The sequence below is a fragment of the Prosopis cineraria genome, unplaced genomic scaffold, assembly GCF_029017545.1.
Source record: "Prosopis cineraria cultivar Desert tree isolate PC_DT_omini unplaced genomic scaffold, ASM2901754v1 PC10, whole genome shotgun sequence".
NCBI classification, from domain to species: domain Eukaryota; kingdom Viridiplantae; phylum Streptophyta; class Magnoliopsida; order Fabales; family Fabaceae; genus Prosopis; species Prosopis cineraria.
Window position 1 is genome coordinate 27,206,961 of NW_026555341.1, and position 21,505 is coordinate 27,228,465.

Sequence of the window (21,505 nt, forward strand, 5' to 3'; positions counted from 1 at the left end):
TTTTGAATTCTTTCAAATTCCCTTTACTTCTATTCTATGACGTTCAGTAAAATTGGCAACATTTGGAGTAACTCAAGTGATAAAGAGTCCGAATTTTTTTATTGGAAAAATAAGATCATGTTAAGTAGACATCATTACTCAGAATATATTAATGTATTTGATAGTATTTAATACGGTGATATAATTGTTAATAAGTTACCAGGTAAAGAAGATACTATTGTCCATTTCACTGTGGATTATTTATTGATGAGATTTTCTGTTACATTTAATAATTTAAGAATATATTTGATATTCTGATATTTGTGCCTAAAAGCAAGCAGAGAATCTAGAAATGCTAATTTTTTTCTGGAAAGAAAATAATTTTTTTATTTATAAAAACGGGATGGCAAGGGAAAATATAAAAAGAGAGAGAAGTGAAGAAAAAGCAGAGAATAAAAGAGACCGGATGTTGACAAATTTCATGTCACTGTTCTTAGAAGGTCGTTTGTTTGTGTGAAGATTGCTTATCTGGGATCTCTCTCTTTATAATTTCTTCTTTCTCTCTCTCTCTCTCTCTAAAAAAGAAAAATTAAAATCCTTTAACTCTCTTGCTTCTTCGTTGTTTTTGTGGGAGGGAGAGGGAGAGAGAGAGGGGGAGGTAGAGAGAGAGCGAGGGGGGAGTGGCCCAGTAGATCGAAATCTCCTTCTATTCTTCTACCCTGTGAGGATCTAAGCTTCATTCAATGGAGTTCCAAAAACACCCATCACTTCGTTATTCGTTATTCGTTAGCTAATTATCGGCGTTAGCTTTTTATTTTTATTTTTATTTTATTTTTTGGCTTCAGATAGTGCGAGTGTTGGGCTCAATTTTTCTCTGATTTGGTGGTGGTCTTGTTAATGGCAGAATCCTTGACGGATTCTTGAGGGAAGGTGATACGAGGATGTGGGTCTGAGGTAATTTTACATAAATTCTCTGATTAATTTAATTATTATTTTTTTATTATTGACGGATGATTTGATTTTGCTAAATTTGGTTTTAGTATTTTTATCATACCTAGTTCTTCTTCTTGGAGTGCGATGAAATTCTTAGTTCGTAATCGCTAGGGGTTTAATTTCACTGAGCTTCTGAGCTTAACTGTTTCTCTTATTTTGCTCTTGGATTTTTTATAGTTTGATTTTGTCTATTTGAAATGCTTCCTGTATTTGTGAATATCCGCTATTATTTTGCTTCAAATGATTCTTGTATTGGATCTGTTTCATTAAATTTTGTCATTCATTTGATTACTCTTTAATCCTAACCGAACACCTTCTATTTTTATTTTTCCCCCACATTGATTCATAGGACTTCAATATTTTTGGCTTTTCCAGCGTATTTCAATCTTAGCTGGGGTTTTTGTCTGTTTGATTGCTTTATGGCTATACATTGATTGCATCTGTTAGTAACTTCCTATACTATCCCCCTTCTTTCCCGGTGTTTATGCGGGTATGCTTTTCCTTTAATTTCTCTGAAGAAGGACTTACATGTGAAGCTAGGAATAGAAGGCGAAATTCGTTGTTGCTGTATTGGCCCATCGTTCTTTTGACCTTGTAGTTCACTGTTGTTAGGGTAAAATTATGGTGCCTGTTTAATAACTACTTTGGACATCGGTCATTGTAATGATGATCTTTTGATGTCTAATTAGAAGTACAATTTTTAAACTCAGCAGCTTTAAATTCTATGAGGATTTTGGAAATTGCCTATGAAAAGCAATTAATTGGTAAATTAAGATGAGCATAACTGCTTTTTGAAAGATTCTTCCATTTTAGAAAGTCATCTACTCTGAAGGATCACTTGTATTTTATGGCAGTTTGCTGCTTTACTTTAGGAGTTTATCATAAGGCTATGAATTCATATTCCCTGTTCTTCATGAATTTGAATTTGGTTCTAAGGTGGTGGTTATTACTGTCACTGTATGGTAGATTACTGGCATGCAAGAAATGCTTGTTTTCCTTGAAATCTATTGGTAATAGACGATGGAACTATTAGATGTGACTGCTGATATTCTTGTCCAAGTTCTCGAGCACATAAACAGTGGATTATGTTGAAAGCATTTTTGAGGGCTAGATTTTGCTCAAAGACTAGTTTCTCACGCCTTTTGGCTATTTTGCAAGATTTTCTTAGCCTCGTGTAAGTCACAAATGATTTTGCTGCTTCTTTAGCAGGTTATTGGACAATAGAGTTTCATAGAGAATGTGTATTTCTCATATGTTATCTCATAATGGTCCAAAGTATTTTTGTAAATTTAGTGATCTATTCGTTCATGACTTTAAATTTTGTGGAAATGTCTTCATACAATTATGAGAGTCACATGTATAACATTTTACTTTTGTACATTGTACTTGTGAATTTTTGTTGCTAATTCAGTTGATGTAGTTTTGGCGTTTGATGGGACAATTTAAGTTACATATGCCGGGTTTTCATCAAATTTTCACTTTGAATTTTCCTTGTGTCACAAGTCCAGTGTTCTCCACGTTATTCAGCATTTCATTTGATGCTTTTGGCCTCAGTCAATACTATTAGATGCTTCTAAGTCAAGGGGAAGGATTGGCTAAACCTTGCATCTGGTTGTTCCCTATTTATACATCTGGCTCAGAAATTTATAATACCCTGTTGAATGTTAAATGCATGCTGTTCCATTCCTGAATCTGTTAAAGTGCATCTATATACCTTAAAGGAAAATATGTAGTCTAGTTTTGAAGGGAATTTTAAACACGACCTTGGCAAATTAATGCTGTATCTGTAGATTATGTGTTACATTAACTGTTGACTGAGCTGAAATTTGGTTGCTATATCTTTTGATTTTCTTTTTCTTTCTAAAATAACTGTTCTTCTCATTTTGTTCTTTCGGATTATGGAGAGAAATGGTTAAGTGGGAGAAAGTGAAGGAGGAAAGAAGGGGTAAAAAAGTTTTCTGTTGATCTCCTTGTTCTATATATTATTCCCTTAGCTATATAATTTTCATTGTTTTGCTTGTATCAGTAATTTCTTTAGTAAGATGGACTCTGGAAAAACTTGTTGCATGGGAAGAAGTTAGGGACAATATACTTAAATTGCTCTTTATTCATGCTGAATTCAGTTCTAAAGAAACGGAGTAAAGTATAGAAGTTTTTATTATAAACTTGAAACAAGATAACGTAGATATAATTTTTCACTTTACTTTTATGCTCAGATAATTTTCCCAATTGTTCAAGCAATATTAGGTAAAATTTGAGAAAAACTGAAATGTGGATCTGTAAATCGAATTATTTGACTTTTAGAGGTTGTATTTTATCTGGTGCAACAATAAGAATGTGGTTAAAGTAGATGCTTTCTATATGTGCCAGAAATTACTGCCTGAATTGGGATGTTATTGCTTTGGGATGGGGAGCTATGCATCAGTTAATGCTTGCCAAGAAGAAGAAATATACTTGTAATTGTGTTTTTGGTGATGGAAATATGTTAATGCTTGTGAAAAACTCAATTTCTTGTAATTGTATTTCAGGAATGGGAACCAAAGTGCATAACCTGCCAGGATATCACTCAATGACGGATCTTAATGAAGAATCTAGCAGTTGTGGTTGGCCCTTATTGTACGGGGATAAAATGCTGTCTAATGGGCAGTATTATAATAATTATCTGTCAAGTCCTACTGCAGATGCATGTTTAACATATGATAAGGATGTTGTGAAGCAGACTATGCTTGAGCATGAGGCCGAATTTAGAAGTCAGGTAAGAAGGTCCTGAGATCTTCATCTTAGCATGTAGCTTAAGTGATATGCTTGGAGTGTTTTGTGATTACTCATACTGTATTAAATAAAGGAGTCAAGCTTTTGTTATATTTTGAATGCGAGTTTTAACTTGTCATGCTTCTTCTGAGCTACTTGTCTTATAATATTTTGCCTATCACACCGTTTAACTCTATTTTGTTGCAAGACTCAATTTGCTCTTCGTTGGATGTAGGGTTTTCTTATAAAATTGTTGAATTGAATGTATCATTCAGATTAAATTCTATGTTTAGCCTATAATTGGAAGACATCCTGATGTGCTAAAACTATGTGTCATTAAACAGGTCAGTGAACTTCATCGACTATACAGAATACAAAGGGATTTGATGGATGAAGTGAAGAGGAAAGAGTTGCACAGAAACAAGATCCCTGTTGAATCATCATTTTCAACAGATCCCTTGGCATCACAAATTACTTCTGAAGATTGCCAAAAATGGCATGTCACTGGCTTTCCTATGGTAACTTCTGTGGGTGCTAAACCATCTATTTCAGGTGCTGAGGGCTTTCATTCTCCTTTGAGTTCTGTTAAAGGAAACAGTAAGCAAGCTGGTATGCTTCCATCCCCAAATGGGAGCAGTTCAAAAGATGTTGAGGTACTGGACTGCAGGCCCTCAAAAGCGAGGAGAAAAATGTTTGACCTCCAACTTCCTGCTGATGAGTACATTGATACTGAGGAAAGTGAAAAGTTCAGTGATGAGAAAATAAGTGGTACAACAGTAAATCTTACTGATAGAGATTGTAAACTTAAACGTGAGGGTGACATGAATTTTCCTTGTGGCAAGGCTGGTGGCCCAGAAGGTACTTCAAAATGTGAACAGTCACTAAGGACCATAAACGGTTTGGCTGACTTAAATGAACCTGTTCAGGTGGAAGAATCAAATGCATCTGCATATTTTCAGCCTCTGAGCCATAATCTGCGTCAAGGGGCAACTGGATGTTCTGATTTTTCTTCCAAACAGAAGTCGTGTCTTATTGATCTTTCCAGAGAAGAATTACTCAACAGACATCATGCAACTGACATTCGGCCTTGTAACAATGGTTACATAGAGAGCAATCGGAGTGGAAAGTTGTGGATTCCATCAGTGCTTGAAGAAGCAGGTTAGATTACTTCATAAATCGCCTTGAAATTTTGATTTTCTTATCCAAACCTCTCCCACCCAATAAAGTTTTACTGAGTATTGCAGCTGAACTTTTGCATTTAATTGAAAATTTTGCAAAATCAGTAATTCAATGGAACATGTTATAATTTGAAGTTAGTTTTACCTGACCTTTTAAAGGGTAGCTGAGAGCCTGAAAGAACCACGTAACCAAAATTCAAGTTTCTAGAGTAGGGATATTTATACTGGTAAATTTTATTATTTTGGACAAACAAAAATTTAGAAAATTATTGAGAGGTACATTTTCTTTCATATCTGGTCTTTTTGGGGTACACTATTCGCTTTTGTATTTGGCAGCAATGAACTTTTGATAATTGAATATATTTGTACCACCACGATTGATTTTGCAATGTTTACAGGGCAAGCTAAAAGCAACCTCAAACCCATTCCTCAAGTTCTCAAACAAGAGAAGTCCCTTATGTCTTCCCATACAATGCGAGATGCACTGAGCAAAGCCCATGAACCTCCTCCTGATTTTCTAAGTAATCGAAGAAAGGTTGATACATGGATGGATAAGACAGTTTATGATTTAGAAGCCAGTGAGAGAATACATGAAATCCCCACTAATAAGCATCCAGAGTCTGCTGTATCTACGCATAGATCTAGGCTATTTGCTGTTGCTTCTTCTTCGAATGTGGCAAAGTCTTGGTCTCATTCAGCTTCTTCTTGGGAAATGTCTAATAGTAGCTCAAGCCAGAAGATTTTGTCTGTTCAGAGGCTGCCATGTCTAAATGCATCTGGTGCTTTGAGTAAGAGTTCTCAGTCAGGCCAGACCAATGGTATTTTGGCAGATAGTTGGTCACGCAATGTTGATTCCAAGTATAGCCCTGGTTTTCAATGTGAGGCTCGTGTGCAGAATGGATTTTACCCTGGATCTTCAACAGGATCCAAGGAACCATCTGTGAATGTCTCTTCAGTTAGTTATGACTGTCTCAACCGTAATAATAGTTTTAAGGGAGCTCCTGAACTCTTTATCCATGGTTCTGCAAAATACTGCAATGGTTTAAATTGCAACGAGGTGAGGTCTGGAAAAGATATAAACTTGAATGTGATGCTTTCAAGTGACTCATCTAACAATCAGGTATTGCAGTCAGGTCTTGCCGCCATGGATGGAGAACTGAAGCGTGAGGAGAATCATCCGGTATTGCCTTGGCTTAGACCAAAGCCAATTTGTAAGAATGAGGTGCAAAATGATGGTAGAGTTTTAACTGGTGGAGATCTAAGTTTCACTCAAGGTGCTTCAACATCTAACAAAGATGAAACTGGAAGGGGCCCTCATGGAAACTTCATGCACAAGGTACCTTCATTTTTATATTCCAATGGCATCATGGAGCAAAGGAGGTCCGAGATCAGTGACAGAACTAGTAATGAGAAAATTCTTGGTGTTCCCATATTTGATATGCCACATGTTTCTTCTAAGAAGGAGTCTTCTGCATCTACTTCTCTCTCCGTGCCAGTTCCTAATACATCTGACATCGAAGCTGTGGAAAATGATCGGAAAAAGAGGGTCCTTGATATTAACTCGCCTTGTGATGTTATTGATTTGGAGAAAGAGGATGATGACGCAGAAACCATTGCTGGTGAGAAAGAATGTGCTGCAACAGAATCCAACTGTAGAAATCTAATTGATCTGAACTTCAGTATGAGTGAGGAAGAAGCATCTTTGACAACTATTCCTAGTACCAATGTAAGGATGGTGCCGGAAATAGATCTGGAAGCCCCCGCTGCTCCTGAAACAGAGGAGGATGTCATTCCTGAAGAAAAACTGCTTGAAACTCCTCTTGTGTCAACAACACAAGACCCGCAAGACAAAGTTGAACAACCAGAGGATGAACTTATAATGCAAGCAGCAGGGGCCATAGTTGCCATATCATCTCATTCCTGCAATCATGGGGCCGAAGCGATCACCAGCTCTTCAGAGAGTCCAATGGTGGACCCTCTTAGCTGGTTTGCGGAACTAATTTCCTTATGTATACATGATGTTGAGGCTAAGCTTAATTCTTCTGGAGAAAATGAAGCAGAGAATAATGAACAATCTTCCTCAGAAGAAATGGATTACTTCGAGACCATGACATTGAAACTGACGGAGACCAAAGAAGCAGATTACATGCCTAAGCCTCTCATTCCAGAAAACATCATTTTGGAAGATACTGGAACAACCGTGTTAGCTACCCGAACCCGAAGGGGCCCGGCAAGGAGAGGGAGGCAGCGGAGGGATTTCCAAAGGGATATCCTTCCAGGCCTTTCGTCATTATCAAGGCATGAAGTAACAGAGGATCTTCAGACTTTTGGAGGGCTCATGAGAGCAACAGGTCACTCATGGTCTGGATTGACTCGGAGAAGCTCTTCGAGGAATGGTTGTGGTAGGGGAAGGCGGCGATTGACAGTCAACCCATCTCCCCCTCCGCCGCCGCCGCCGCCACCACCGCCGCCGCCGCCTGTGGCAGCCAATGAAACTTGTGCTCCATTGGTGCATCAGCTTAGTAACATTGAAGTGGGATTGGAGGATAGAAGCCTCACAGGCTGGGGCAAGACAACAAGGCGACCCCGGAGACAGAGGTGTCCAGCTGGCAATCCTGCACCAATCCCTTTAACCTAATCACCTTTATGACAGGCTCGTGAGTTTATAGATGAGGATTTATAGAGGTTTAAGCAAGTTCATTTCAAATATTTGATGGAACACATGTTCCTGTATCTCAGCCACGGGGATTTCTCTTGTAAATTTCTTCAGCCCGTATTTGGGTGTATGCTTGATTGTCAGTCGTCTATCAACTTGTATTATTTTTAAATAATGTTGCATGATTTCTTTCAGGTTATCTCTTTAAAGAACTTGAAATATATAGTCATGTTCTTCAACTTAGGGTCCTCTTTTTTTTGTTTTTGTTTTTGTTTTTAGGTGTGGGGGGGGGGGGGTAAGAATGTCTGAGGAGGTGAATTTCTTTGTTCTGCATGCAGCTAGGCGTGTGACTTGCCTTCCATTGAAGAGGATACAGTTTGATTCAAGTTGAGGGTAAATAAATTATTTTCATATAAACATTATTCTTGAAAAATATTCAAATTACATAAAAATATATGATTATTTTATTAAAGTAAAATATGTAAAATAGTTTTGACAATAATATTGATATACTTTTTATTAGATCTATTTGTAATTGAAAACATACAAACAAATTAAATCTTATAAGGCATCACATACAGAATATAGAGCTTGTAAATAACAAAGTTTTGAATGTCATTGCATCAATTGCCATACCAGAAAATTCACATTTGTAAGTTCAAGAAAATGAAGCCATGCAGTTCAGCAAACATCTCCTTGAACAGTGTATAATTTTAGCAACTCATCCTTTAAAGATTTGATCTAATAGCGTCAGACATTTTTTTGACGGTCTGTCTTTGTAGTATTTGGATCTATAGCTTGCAGTGAAATCATTGGGATTCCTCTATCCAGCTCGGAGATTTGGTGCTAAATCCCAACAAAGGAAATTTATTCTCTCCTTTTGAGTCAAAGTGCAATTTGTCAAGACATAAGACAGATGTTCCAGTTGTTTTCAGATGTGATTTTCCAAAAAGTGTGGCTCTAGTTGCACAAATTATGAACTTACTTTTTTTGCCTTGGCTTTTACTGTTTAGTTTTGAACTTTTGAATTTGTATTTTCATTTTATTATGTTAATATAATTGCTTTTTTCTAAAAAGAATATATTTTGTATATGTTTTACACTTTTAAGTAGAATTCGAGTCTAGATAATTGTCAAGGCTTGGTAAAACTAACATTTATAAAGATGCGTGTTTTTATACGCATAAATGATGAAGAATTTGAATGACTTTAAACGTGTTAGGAATAAAATTTGATTGATGCAGCAAAATAGTTAATCAACAGTAATTGGATTGATGAAAGAAATTCAACTTTTCTTAAGTAAAATCAAATGTTTATATTTCAATTAAATTTGATAATGCTCAAATCTAATATGATTATGTTAGATATTGGATGATGGTACTAAAAAAGATAAAACTATCATTTTGCTATTGAATATGTCGAGTCAATAATTGAACTATGGTTAAATTAATCATGAATAAATTAATATATTTTAAATATATGCTTAAAGAAAGAGAAAATAACCATCCTTAGTAATAAAAGTGAAAATTAAAATAAAAAACTATAGTAATAAAAAGACAATAACTATAACTTCTCCATCATCTTCATAAAAATTGTATATGCTTATTTTATAATTTCATATTCATAATTTTAGAGGGCATGCATGCATTCATATAATAAAAGGATACACGCATTTCGTTAGGGTTAAAATAATATGAAATTTTTATTATAAATATAACCATACAAAGTAATATAAAAACTTCATATATTTATAATAAAAGGTTAAGAGTCGTTTTTATTCTTCAACTTTATCCAAAAGGTTACTGAACACTCTAAATTCAATTATGAGTTAATTCTATCCATCAACATCAAAGATTCTTTCTATTATCACTTTGACATTAAAAATGCCTAATCTCCATTTGTCATCAATGAGTTCTGCCATTTTTGATATTTTTTATCATTAGGTTAAGAGTTATTTTTTTCCCTCAACTTTTACCCAAAAGGTTAGTGGCCTCACTCAACTCAAATATTTTATAATAAAAAATATTAAAAAATATAATGTAGGACCTACTAATAGTGAAGAGATGGCAAGAAAATGATAGTGTGATGAGGGAATGAATTTTTAATGTTGAGGGATATAATTAACCTACAGTTAAATTTAAGGTGTCTAGTGATCTTTCGAGTAAAGTTTAAGCGCAAAAATTATCCTTAATGCTGTATTAAAAATACAATGTAATACTTGTTACATTACAAAAATAGTGGTAAATGAACAAATTACTCCTTAAATTTTAGATTTATTAGCACCATAGACTATGAACTTATTTATTGTATAAATTATTCTCTCGACTTTTCAAAATGGTACAAGCTGGCTCCTGTTGTTAACAAAAACTAATTTTGATTGTTAATTAACTAAAAAATAATAAAAAAAGACCTCAAAAATTTAAAAAATGAACAAAAAAAAATGATGTAAACATTAAGAGCCATATTGCATTGTTTTTAAAAATTGAGAGAATAATTTACACAATAAATAAGTTTAAGATCTGTGATATTCTTAAACCTGAAGTTCAGAGGGTAATTTGCTCATTTATTTTAAAAATAGTTATTGTAATATTTTAGCTTTTATAAATATAATTATATCTTATTGCACTTTTGGCCAATGTGAGTTTTATGGGACCTAAGCTATTATCTATTTCTCATTGCAATTTGGGCCAATGCGAGTTTTACGGGCCCTAAACTATTATCCATGTGGTTCTGTTATGCTTCGCCTAACACCATTAGACCTACCATTGTTTTGAACCTTTTCCTTTTGGGCCAATAAAATGTCAATTTATAATCAATACCTCATCGAGAAACAACAGGCATGATTTTAAAAAACTGTTTTTTGTTTTTAAAATTAAAAAATTCCTTTAAATAAATATTTTGGATTTAATTATTTTTAAAACTTTTTAATTTTTTATTTTTTTTTAAATGAAAATATATTAAAATTGTTTTCATTTTATTTTTCTTCTTTTCAAAACAGACTACATTTGATTACTAAAAAATATAGTTGGGTTGACTAATTTCTATCATAAATTACTGCCACCACTATCATCCTATTGTTTAATTCTAAAACTGATTAAAAATTAATATAACCAAATATATTTTTATTTTGTTTATTTTGAAAAGCAATTCTTAAAACTATATTTTAAAACATTTTTGTTAAAAAGAATAGAAATAAAAACCAAACAGCTGAACATTTGTTATTCATTCCATTTAAAAATGTAAAGTATTTTTAACCAAATCTCACTTCTTAATAAAGTAGTTACCTACTTTTTAATTAATCCTAATTTTTTATATTTACCTCTATTAAACACCCTACAATAAATATAAAGTCATTATCAATAGGGACATTTTTTTTAAAAAAAATAATAATTAAACCTTAAAAGATTAAAAATGCTTTATATTTTTGAACTTTCAATTCTTTAAAAAATGCTTTACATTTTTAAAAGAAGGGAGTATTTCTTTACTTTTATTTCTTTCATTTTTTTGGGGAAAATCACTATAAATTAAAGTTCCTCATAGGGATTCTAATTACTACAAAGTCTCATGAAATACATAAATTATTAACAAGTCCTAAATCCTTTATTTGTAAATTTTTTGTGTAATTACTAAAATATCCTTGTTCTATTTTTACTTTTTAAAAAAATGCTTCACCCATTCACCTGTGCCCTGACGACCGGTGATGGCAGCCAATTGGACTTCCTTCAGCTGGCAAGCGAGTAGAGGTCCGATGACCACCGGTGGTTGATTTGTTTAGTTTTTTTTTTATATTTAATAAGGATAGTTTAATAATTATATATAAAATATATTTATAAATAATAGATTTAGGATTTGAGAGTAGCTTTTGTATTCCGTAGAATTTTATAGTAATTAGAATAGAATCTTTATGAGGGACTTAGTGATTTTTCCTTTATTTTTTCAATTTGTTTGTGTAACATAAACATACAAAACAATAGCATTTTCACCCATAAAAAGGTTCAAAAAAAAAAAAAGAAAAAAGAAAAGAGAACACAGTAAACCTTCCACCATAAAAGATAAGTCGAGGCTATATCAGGGACTTGTTTCTCTCCTCCCACTTTCCCCTACTACCTCCTATTAAAACTGAATTGTCTAGGGTCCAAATTAGATATTTTAATTTTAATTTTAATTTTGTATTTATTTAAATAAAAAATATATTTTTATTAATTCTGATAAAATAATTTGGACAATCTAGATTTATTATGAATGTTTCAAATTTAATATTAAAAATATTTACACTTTTGATATTAAATATGCATTATTCAAAGTATATCCAAATAATAAATTTATAAAAATTAAATTTTCTATTAAATCTAATCACGAGTCTAAACAATTCAGATCTAATATAGATGAAAAAATTTTAATATTAAATTTGAACAACCCATATTAAATTGAGACTGTCCAAATTAGTAATGAAACATGTTTATTATTTTTTTTAATTTTTTAATAAATATAAAGAATAAATATTTTAAATTTGAACCGCTCATATCCGCCGTTCTTCATGGGGGGTACAACAAACGGAGGGAATCCCAACTCCATACGAGGGCCCAAGCTCCTTCCAACGTTGGGAATTAGTGAAAATTTTATATGATTATTTAAGGTGTTTTGTTTTGTTTGTTTTTTGTTGGAAAACATATTGTTTTATAATCTATATGTGACAATGAGGCTCAATATTATGAGTTATTATTGATTAAGTTTGAAGGATGACAAGATTGAATTGACTGTGTTATTTGCGTATATGATCATGAACCCCATATGGGTTAATAATACTTTTATTACTAATTTTTTTACGCATATCAACATATTTATTTTATCAAAACCGACTTGAACAATTTTTATTTTTAGAAATGAAACTATTTTCTTATTTTCTTACATACCAAAAAATTTAAAATTCTAATGAGGATGAATACGAAAATTGTATTAATATTCAAGTTTTCAAAATTTGGTTAGCATTCTTATAGAATAATTTAGTGATCATGATTAACTTTTTGAACTAATGGTATTAAGAGTAATGTTAATAAATTAATATTCAAGCAGGAGTATTAAACTAAACAAAAACAAATTTCCTTTTCAAATACATTCATTACTTAAAGAATATAATTGATAATATTTGTAAACCCGTTTATCTGATCTCGTTTTCATTTATGAATATATCAGTTTTAATCAAAATTTTAATAGTCCCCTTTATATAAAAATCACATAAATTTTCTCTTGGTTTGGTGAAAATTAAACAAATAACTAATTGAAAATAATTGTCATAATAATCTCTTTATTCACCCGAAAGGGGAAAAAAAAAGAAATAGAAAATATCGTTTTGATCCTTCTATAGTTTACATTAATTTTAAAATTTACTAACTTATCAACACATTCATTTGAATTTGTTAAAAAATTCAGTTAAAATTTCACCAAGGTAACTATGGCCTCACCTGTTATTGACTATGCTCTGCTTAGGAGCAGGTATCATCAAACTTCAAATTTACAGAACCAAGCATTGATTCAAAACCTAACATTGTCCATTAGGGAAACAATTACATCAAAACTCCTTTTAAAAAAAAAAAAGAAATATAATAACAGACACTAATAGCAGGATCATTGGTCCAACTCTGAATGGCAATCATTGTCAAGAACAGAGCCAGAACACACAAATATTCCCAAATAAAAAAATTCCATTCAACAAAATCGAATTGGAGAACTAATTAGGAATGTGCATCAGATAAATCTGCAGAAAGCAGAGCCCATATCTAATTTTTAAGAAAAACCAAGAGACAACTGCACAAATCAATGTTGTCTTGTTAAACCGAGTCAATGTTAAGACTAGAGACAAAATGGGACAAGATTCTTCAGGTGATAGCTACTTCATATACAGATTGTTCTTCATGCATGAAAAAGTATTTAGTAGCAGCAAGTAGCAGACAGCCGACAATACCTAGTTTAGCCATGGAACCTAAGATATTACTTCTCTTATTATCAAGTTTTGAACTTGATTTGAAATGCCTAGAAAATGCTGATGATGAGGTCTTCATGAAAGATGAGTAAGAATCAATTTCTTCTTTTGTTAATGCTGGATTTACAGAATTCCTCACCACCTGGAAATGGCGATCACACACGGCAGTAGCAGAGATATTTTCTCTCAGAGCAACAATTCCAGCTTCCTTGCATAAACCCTCAAGTTCAGCGCCTGTGAAAAACTCGGTATCATCTGCTAGTCTTCTGAGATTGACATCACTCCCTAGTTTCATGCCACGTGTATGGACACACAGTATTTCATATCGAGCTTCTGAATCAGGTGGGGGAACATACAGCACCTATCATTCAACAAAGATAAACAAGAGTGAGATAGAATATTTGAATGCCTTTTTTTTCATTTGTTTATAATATCAAAAAGCAAGTATTATCTAAAACAAGGAACTATGAAAGATGATGTTGCGAGATAGAAATAATAAACTCATAATTCTTTAGGAGTCTCATTTTGATCGGCTTCTCAACCTTTTTATTAGTCTCTTCAGAATGTTAAGTGAAAGGAAAGGAACTCATTCATTCAGCACATCTTTGTGTGTGATTTAAGACCGGTTAGTTTTGCAACCAACAGAAGGGATATTTTTATGAAGCAAAAAGTGAAGTATCATCAGAAAATCATTCTTGTAAAACACAAAACAAGTCAGCACAATCATAGCTATAAATTAACCACCTGTATGGATTATATTGTACACCACAATGAAGAAAGTTACTTTCAATGCAAGAGTTCTTCAATCATAAAGGCTTGTTCTTAAAGCAATTCTGAAGAATAGTATTTTAGAACAAATTTTGAAAAAAAAATTAAAAAAAAACCTGTTTGAGTCATTATTTTGAAAAATATATCTAAATTGGGTGAAATAAAGGGTGAAAGAATAATTTATTTTATTAAGCATGATATTTTCTGTCTTTTCTCTAGTTTTGCAAAACAAAAAATAATTTAGTTTTTTTAGAACAACTTTAACTTCTTTTTTGTTTTTCAGAACAGATGATAGAAAAACACATTTTTAAATAAGTTTTTTCATTTTTTTTTTGTTTTCCTGAACAAAAAACTGTTCTGAAAACAGGTAATCAAACATGCCCATTTCTTGACAATCCCAAAAACACAGAGGAGCTGAAGGTTATTTCGAGCTGTAGCATCCATGCAAAGATGCAAAGAGCCAAAGAGAATTTTACAACCATGCATGTCCACCCGTGCAAAAATGTGCACTCAGCACTCACAAATTCATAATTTAATTTTAATATGACTATAGTCACTCTTGTGAACATATGTCCGCACATTCATAAATCTTAGTTACGTGCAAACTTCTGTATTGGAATAAAGTTCTCCTTTTTAAAAGGAAATATAAAGTCTGGTGGCATATGTTAGCTCTCACCAGATCAAAACGTCCAGGGCGCATAAGGGCAGCATCTATTGCATAAGGGCGATTCGTAGCCGCCAAAACAAGAATTCCCTGAGAGAAAAAAATATGGATCTTACTATATATAATGAAGAAACAGGAGACGCCTTAATTCTCTCAAATAATATATGGACTTGATTGAAAGTAAATTATAACTTACTATGTTTAATGTGTGCTTTATTCTTATGATACTGGACTTTGTAAGACACAACTGAAGGGCAAGGGAAGTATAAAAAGTCCTAAGAACCAGTACACACAGAAAACTTACAGTAGCTTCCTCTAAACCATCCATCTCAGTCAGAAGAGTCGACAAAAGCCTTTCTCCAACTGTACTGCTATTGCTTGAAAAATCACCCCTGTGAAGAGACAATAACAAGCCTTATCTCACTAATTTGAAACTCAAAAGATTTAATTATTTCTATGGCATAGCAAATAGAATAATGAAGAAACTCTGCTCCAATGTGAAAGCACCAAAAAAGAATCAATTGAAGTCAAAATGGAACTTAATTTCAGTACCCATTAGCTTTTTTGTAGCTGGTTTTCTTTTCTACTTTTTTTATTGCCCGGAATGTTTCACCAGAACACTGACTAAACATTCGTAGAAGAAAAAGTCTACTGGAAACTTTGAGAGCATTTTCACAATGCATATCCATCTATTTGTCATGTGTGTCATTCTGACTCTACATGGACATGTCATGCAATAATGATAAAAGCAAACAATGATTTTTATAGTTGAATGGATTGTATAGGAACTACTGAAAACAGAGATTGTCCTCTAACATAGTCACCATCTAATTAACCCTTTGCATTGGTCTCCCTGACTATTTCACTTCTCAATATTTTATGTCAAAAGAATTTATGCAACAATGAAATTCCCAAAGTACATCATAATTATGTGTAGCAAAGATTGCATGTGCATAAAAATCTTTAAATATATTAACAACTCACTCACCGCTTGGCAGCTACCACATCAGCCTCATCGAAAAATATTATGCTTGGTGCTGCCAGGCGTGCTCTCTGAAATGTGTTACGGAGCAATGCTTCCCCCTCTCCAACATACATCGAATACATTTCTGCACCACTAATCCATCATTTATTATTTTAAAATATTTTTTCTCTAATAAATCAATTTTCATGGGGATTTCATTAAAAAAAGTGTTGTAAAAACAAATATGATGATATACATCAAAAGCATGAAAACAATCAAAGTGTGGGATCATTGATATTAAAAATGTAGATTTAACTACCATAAGGATCCTCAAAAGATACCACTACTATCAATTTAGTCCTTGAAAGTTTATTGTCATTAATTTGTGCCTAATGTTTTAAAAATAAATCATTAAAGACCTGATCCAGAAGTTTATTGTCATTTAGTTAGTTCTAATGTTTTAAAAATTCGTCAGTTTGGTCCTGTACAAGTTTAGTGTTATCAATTAAATCATGAGTTCAGGTCAGGATTAATACTTTTAAGGAGTGTCTTTTCAAGGACCAACGAGGTAGATTTAAAAAAGGTATCAAAAGTGTATATTGTTGACAGAAGGAGTAGAAAGATGAAAAAGGGCAAACAGTTGATACAGTAGAGCTTCCAAGGTGGCAGTGAGCAAGTCACTCCATACTACAGAAAAAATAAAATTGTTTTATGAGACTTCAAAGAAATAGTTTTCAATTCCTGGACCTGAAAGACTCTTATATGTGAATAAATGTCACACCTAGTAGCATCTATTGGTTTGCTCCATACAGCGTAAGGTCAAGTCTAAATCATATAAAGACACTCACGTGAGGCAAAGATAAACCTTACTAAAAAAATGAAAATCATTTAAACCTCAAGGAAAAGAAAGAAGCTTGGGCAGCATTTGCAACAGCTTTTGCAAGCGTTGTTTTGGAACATCCTGGAGGCCCATGCAAAAGAATCCCACGTACAGGAGAAATGCCTAATCTTGAAAATGCTTCTGAATGCTTGATAGGCCATTCAACAGCTTGCTGGAGCTTTTTCTGTGCAAGGATACAAACATATACGATTAATTTCTGTTGTCATCAGAGTGATATTAATCAAATGTATTTACATACCTTCAATTCTTTTAATCCCCCAATATCCTCCCAAGTCACTTTAGGAATTTCCACTGTAACACCTCTTGTAATGCTGGGACCAACCATAGCTCTGGCATTGTTCCAATCTTCCATCATTATGTTTAAATTACTAGCATTTTCATTTTCACTTTTGAACCTTTTAGCTGCTAATATAGTAGCCTCACGGCACAAAGCCTCCAAATCAGCCCCAACATATCCATTGCAAGATGCAGCAATCATTTTTAAGTCAACACCAGGATCCAAGGGAATCTTCTTTGTATAAAGCTGAAAATCAGTGGTTAAACATATTAAATCAACTCATTTGGTCAAACTTCATAAATCAAGAATTCTATAAAACAGCCATATGGTAGAAAAACTCAAGGATAACTTTTGTCACCAAGTAATTAACAGTAGAATTCCATCAACATTTCCATAGAGAAAACCTTGAGAATTTGAAAGCGCTCCTCTTCATTTGGGGCAGTAACTTCAATTTCGGCATCAAAACGTCCATACCTTCTAAGGGCAGGGTCAATTGCATTCACTCTGTATGCAAAAATGCAATTACTGAAATTTAATGCAGAAAAAACTGAAAAAACAACAAATAAAGCAGCAGTAAATAATCTAGAGCAGTTTTGGGGGAAAAATCTAGAGCGGTTGTAAAAGACACCTGAATTCTACGCAAAAAACCCCAGGTTTCATATAATTAGGAAAGCACCAAACAGAAAATTTTAAGGTTCTAGCAATACTTCAAAGAAGAAAGCATCTCTAGTGTAACAGAATATTATATAACAGCTCACAATTCTAGGTTACCCATCAAGGCATGCCAAATAAAAACATTTCTGTCCCAGCCAGCAGACACAAATGAATCATTTTAGATGGTGAGGACCAAGACATATTCAACCCCAATCTTTTAATGTATATATTAAACTTTTAGAACTAAATATAAAACCTGTTAGTTGATGCAACCACAACAACTCTTGGCATAGCTGAGGATGGCTTATTCGAATCCATCAATGTAAAGAGTTGGGAAGCAATTCGAACATCTTGCTCCCTTCTGCATGTAGTGAATACGAGTAATAATCAAGCACAAAATGAAATTAGTGAGCATGCTCCATTAAAGATTGGCATAAATAAATTACTCTAGAGAATACGGCATAAATATGTTTTTTCCTGAATTCAATAAAATCAGCTAGAGCCATGTAGCTTCCTCCATTAAAGATTGTATAACAAATGCTTTGACTAATGAATTAAAACTCTTTCAGAACTAAAAATTTCACTAGATCATCTATTTAGACAAGCAAATAGAATAGAAATAGAAAAGTTGAGTGTAGTGTGGAAGAAAAAAACGAAATTGAGTTAGAAATACTTTATTCTGCAACAATAGTTGCTAATTGATTTCTTTATCCATAATTAAGGCCATCATAAATTGTCATGGTGTCATCAAACATGATCCATTCACAAGTTTTCAAGACCATAACTTGTAACCAAGTCTAAAAAGTTTAATTTATCAACTAACAAAAACACTATCAACCAGACAAAGCCTAAACAATGAACTACAAAAGCTGTAATTTGTATCAGTTAAACAGTATCTTAAACCATTCTTTTAGAAGTCATCTTTCCTATAGAATGCATCAACAAAGAAATTAGCCTATTTCTTGTTTCTCTGTTAATTTGACGGAGTGCTATCAATCATTATAAGTTCAGTATAGGTTGGGGAGCTCTACCATTGCTATGACATGTTCTCTACTACTATAAAATTGTGACAATTTATTCACATGTCATTCAGTCTTAGCCAAACACATCATGACACAAATGAAGCAAATGCTTAGAAAAATTAAAATATAAATATATAAATATATAAAGGTGGACAGTCACCAATTGTCCACTACCTGGAATTACGGTGAGGACAGAGTACATCTATTTCATCTATAAAGATAACCGATGGCTTGCCACAATTTGAATGAGATGATGCCTCTGAAAAGGCCTCGCGAAGAATTCTCTCACTTTCCCCAGCATGTGCTTTATGGACAGAATGAGGACTGCAAGATAAATTAAACAAAACAATGACAGGCCACTTACTCAGACTGGTGTTCGGGAACACAAGATCCACAGGAATAGATATTTAAAAAAAAAAAAAGTACCTGATAACTGTCAAATGTGCTCCACATTCCTGAACAACTGCCCGTACTAGACTTGTCTGGAATAGCAATCAGGCATAAATACAATAAATATGAAATTGATTTAGCAAAAGAAAGTTACATTTTCAAAGCAAAGTACAGAAAAGAAAACAATATATCACATAATCATCCAGTGATATTATCAATTTTAGTTATTCATTGCCGTTGATAGATATCATAAATCATAAGCGTAACGAACATGATTTAAAAGCCTAACCAAACACTTTCAACTAAAAGCAACCTTCCACTGAGCAGGCTCTAAAACCATACTGATCAAAAACCAAACCAGACATAACAACGTATCTTGCGACTTGAACTAGAACTTTCTGTGGAATAAGCTTGTCATGTGAGATATACAAAATATTTGTACATGAAACAATTAATTAGAGATTTAAAAACAGATTGCTCAGTATCAACACAGATTATACGTGCAATTCAAGATCTGAATTCACAAAAAAAAAAAAAACCTCACCATTTTAGGAGAGTATATTTGTGCAAACAGTTAATTTGAATGGATATTTGAAGAAATTACCTTTCCAGTGCCTGGAGGACCATACAGAAGCAAACCTTGCGGCCACTGAAGGCAAACCCAGAAAACAAATCAGCCAAAAACATCACAGTGGTTTAGAAGGGGATGAATTCACAAACATAATCCTGGAATTCTTAAGCAAATATATATTGTGTGTGTGTTCATTGGTTGAACCAATCATGGGAAAGGGAAAAAAGGGATGGAGACAGAAAAGGAAGTCTTACTTTGACACCGAGCTTCTTAGCTTGGTGAGAGTAGAGAAGCGGGAATATGATGAGTTCCCTGAGAGCTTGAAGAGCTTTCGCGTTCCCACCAATGACTTCTTCAGCTCTCCACCGGCATTCAATACTGCTATTATGGCTTTCCATTTGAACACAGATAACAGAGACAAATGGGTATGAATTTCAGCGGACAAGATGGTAGTTCCTCAGGATTATTCCTTCCCAAATTTAAAGATTTTGAATGATTATTCGACTCGTTTATATTGGTTTGTTTTGTCACCGAATGATACTCGTTACAGCAAACCATCAAACAGAGCAATCAAAAGGGAGAGGGCGAGAAGAGGGGAAGGTGGAGCAAGAGAATTTGATATTTACGTGCTCATCAATGAGAAAGCCACCAAGGGACAATGGAGTGTGGAGTGGAGCCGCCAAGAGCGGTGGTGGGTGCTGCCAAGTTCGAATGAACTTTGGGAAGGGAGGGGCACGATGAGAGGGACAGAGAGGGAGGGGAAGAAGGGGCAATGAATCGGGCCGGCGGATTGTGGGACCTAACTCGCAACCCGCAAACCAGCCCCGCCCAGTTATGACACATGTTGCCGTTGGATTAGTAATATATTATATTAAATATTAATATTATACAGTAAAATATATATTTTTTGGCCAAATAAATATATCTTATATAACAAAATAGACGAAGCCACATAAGGAAAAATGGCTCACATCGGCTTCTCACTCATTTTATTGTTTAAAGGAAATGTGTTAGCTCAATGAACAATAACGGCTTACATGTTCTGACTTAATGAATAAGAATGACTTATATGTTTAGATATGTCACTTTAATTTTAAAAAACTCTCTCTCAAACTTCCCCTCTAAATTGGAAGATTTGGAGAGATTCCTCCCACTCCCCTCCACTCTATTGAATCCTTCTTTTCTCCTCCCCTTCCCTCCTAACAAACATAGTTAAGATATGGTTCTTCCTTAAGGAGCTTAATGAAGTAGATCTTTATCCTTTCATTTGAAGGAAATCTTAGCCTCCTTCCTCTCACTAATCTATTCTCTTTACTACCTCTATCGAGCTCACATCCTCCTCTTTTGTTTTTCTTTGCTACTAGGTTCTCTCATTGGCTCCAATGAAGCTTAGCCATTGACATGCTTAGTCAACCTCAATAGCCGCTCTCTCATCTCAATGCCTCTCCCTTGTAAGTATTTCTCACTAAACCTTCCTTTCTTCTATGTGGTTGCGCTTGTTTTTTTGTATATGTGACTATCATTGGTGTAAGATTAGACAACTACACCCAAGGAGGGTGAATTGGGTATTTAACAAATTTTCAACTAAATAAAACTTTTCAAAATAAGTTTTACTAAGATGAAGGTGTAGTTATAAGTTTAAAAAATGAGTTTATGTAAATCTCAAATGCTTTTGTTGCAAAGTGCTTGAAAATCACTTATAGAAAAGTTTTAAACTTCTTGAAAATTGAATAAGCATAGAGGATGACCAATTTATCAA

At 33.5% G+C, this 21,505-nt stretch overlaps 2 protein-coding genes across 4 annotated transcripts; one reads left to right on the top strand and one right to left on the bottom strand.

Annotated features, from left to right (window-relative positions):
* The first annotated feature begins 509 nt into the window (after window positions 1-509).
* Window positions 510-7,796, top strand: LOC129322245 (uncharacterized). 3 transcript variants are annotated; one of them, XM_054968424.1, is made up of 5 exons: window positions 2,311-2,917; window positions 3,501-3,727; window positions 4,068-4,881; window positions 5,300-5,958; window positions 6,031-7,796. In XM_054968424.1, the coding sequence occupies exons 1-5, from the start codon at window positions 2,881-2,883 to the stop codon at window positions 7,537-7,539; spliced, it is 3,246 nt and encodes a 1,081-aa protein (XP_054824399.1). In that variant the 5' UTR covers window positions 2,311-2,880; the 3' UTR covers window positions 7,540-7,796. The 3 variants fall into 3 exon arrangements, with proteins under 3 accessions (XP_054824398.1, XP_054824399.1, XP_054824397.1); XM_054968423.1 differs by lacking the exon at window positions 2,311-2,917 and adding an exon at window positions 510-933 and having other exon boundaries at window positions 5,300-7,796; XM_054968422.1 differs by having other exon boundaries at window positions 2,314-2,917; window positions 5,300-7,796.
* Window positions 7,797-13,294: 5,498 nt separating this feature from the next.
* On the bottom strand, window positions 13,295-20,527 carry LOC129321415 (cell division control protein 48 homolog B-like). Its single transcript, XM_054967175.1, has 12 exons — window positions 20,001-20,527; window positions 19,780-19,824; window positions 19,212-19,267; window positions 18,960-19,109; window positions 18,020-18,124; window positions 17,514-17,613; window positions 17,071-17,355; window positions 16,826-16,995; window positions 15,956-16,084; window positions 15,272-15,359; window positions 14,980-15,057; window positions 13,295-13,896 (listed from the first exon to the last, which is right to left on the bottom strand). Exons 1-12 carry the CDS (start codon window positions 20,142-20,144, stop codon window positions 13,432-13,434), a joined length of 1,815 nt encoding a protein of 604 aa, XP_054823150.1. The 5' UTR covers window positions 20,145-20,527; the 3' UTR covers window positions 13,295-13,431.
* Between the last annotated feature and the right edge of the window lie 978 nt (window positions 20,528-21,505).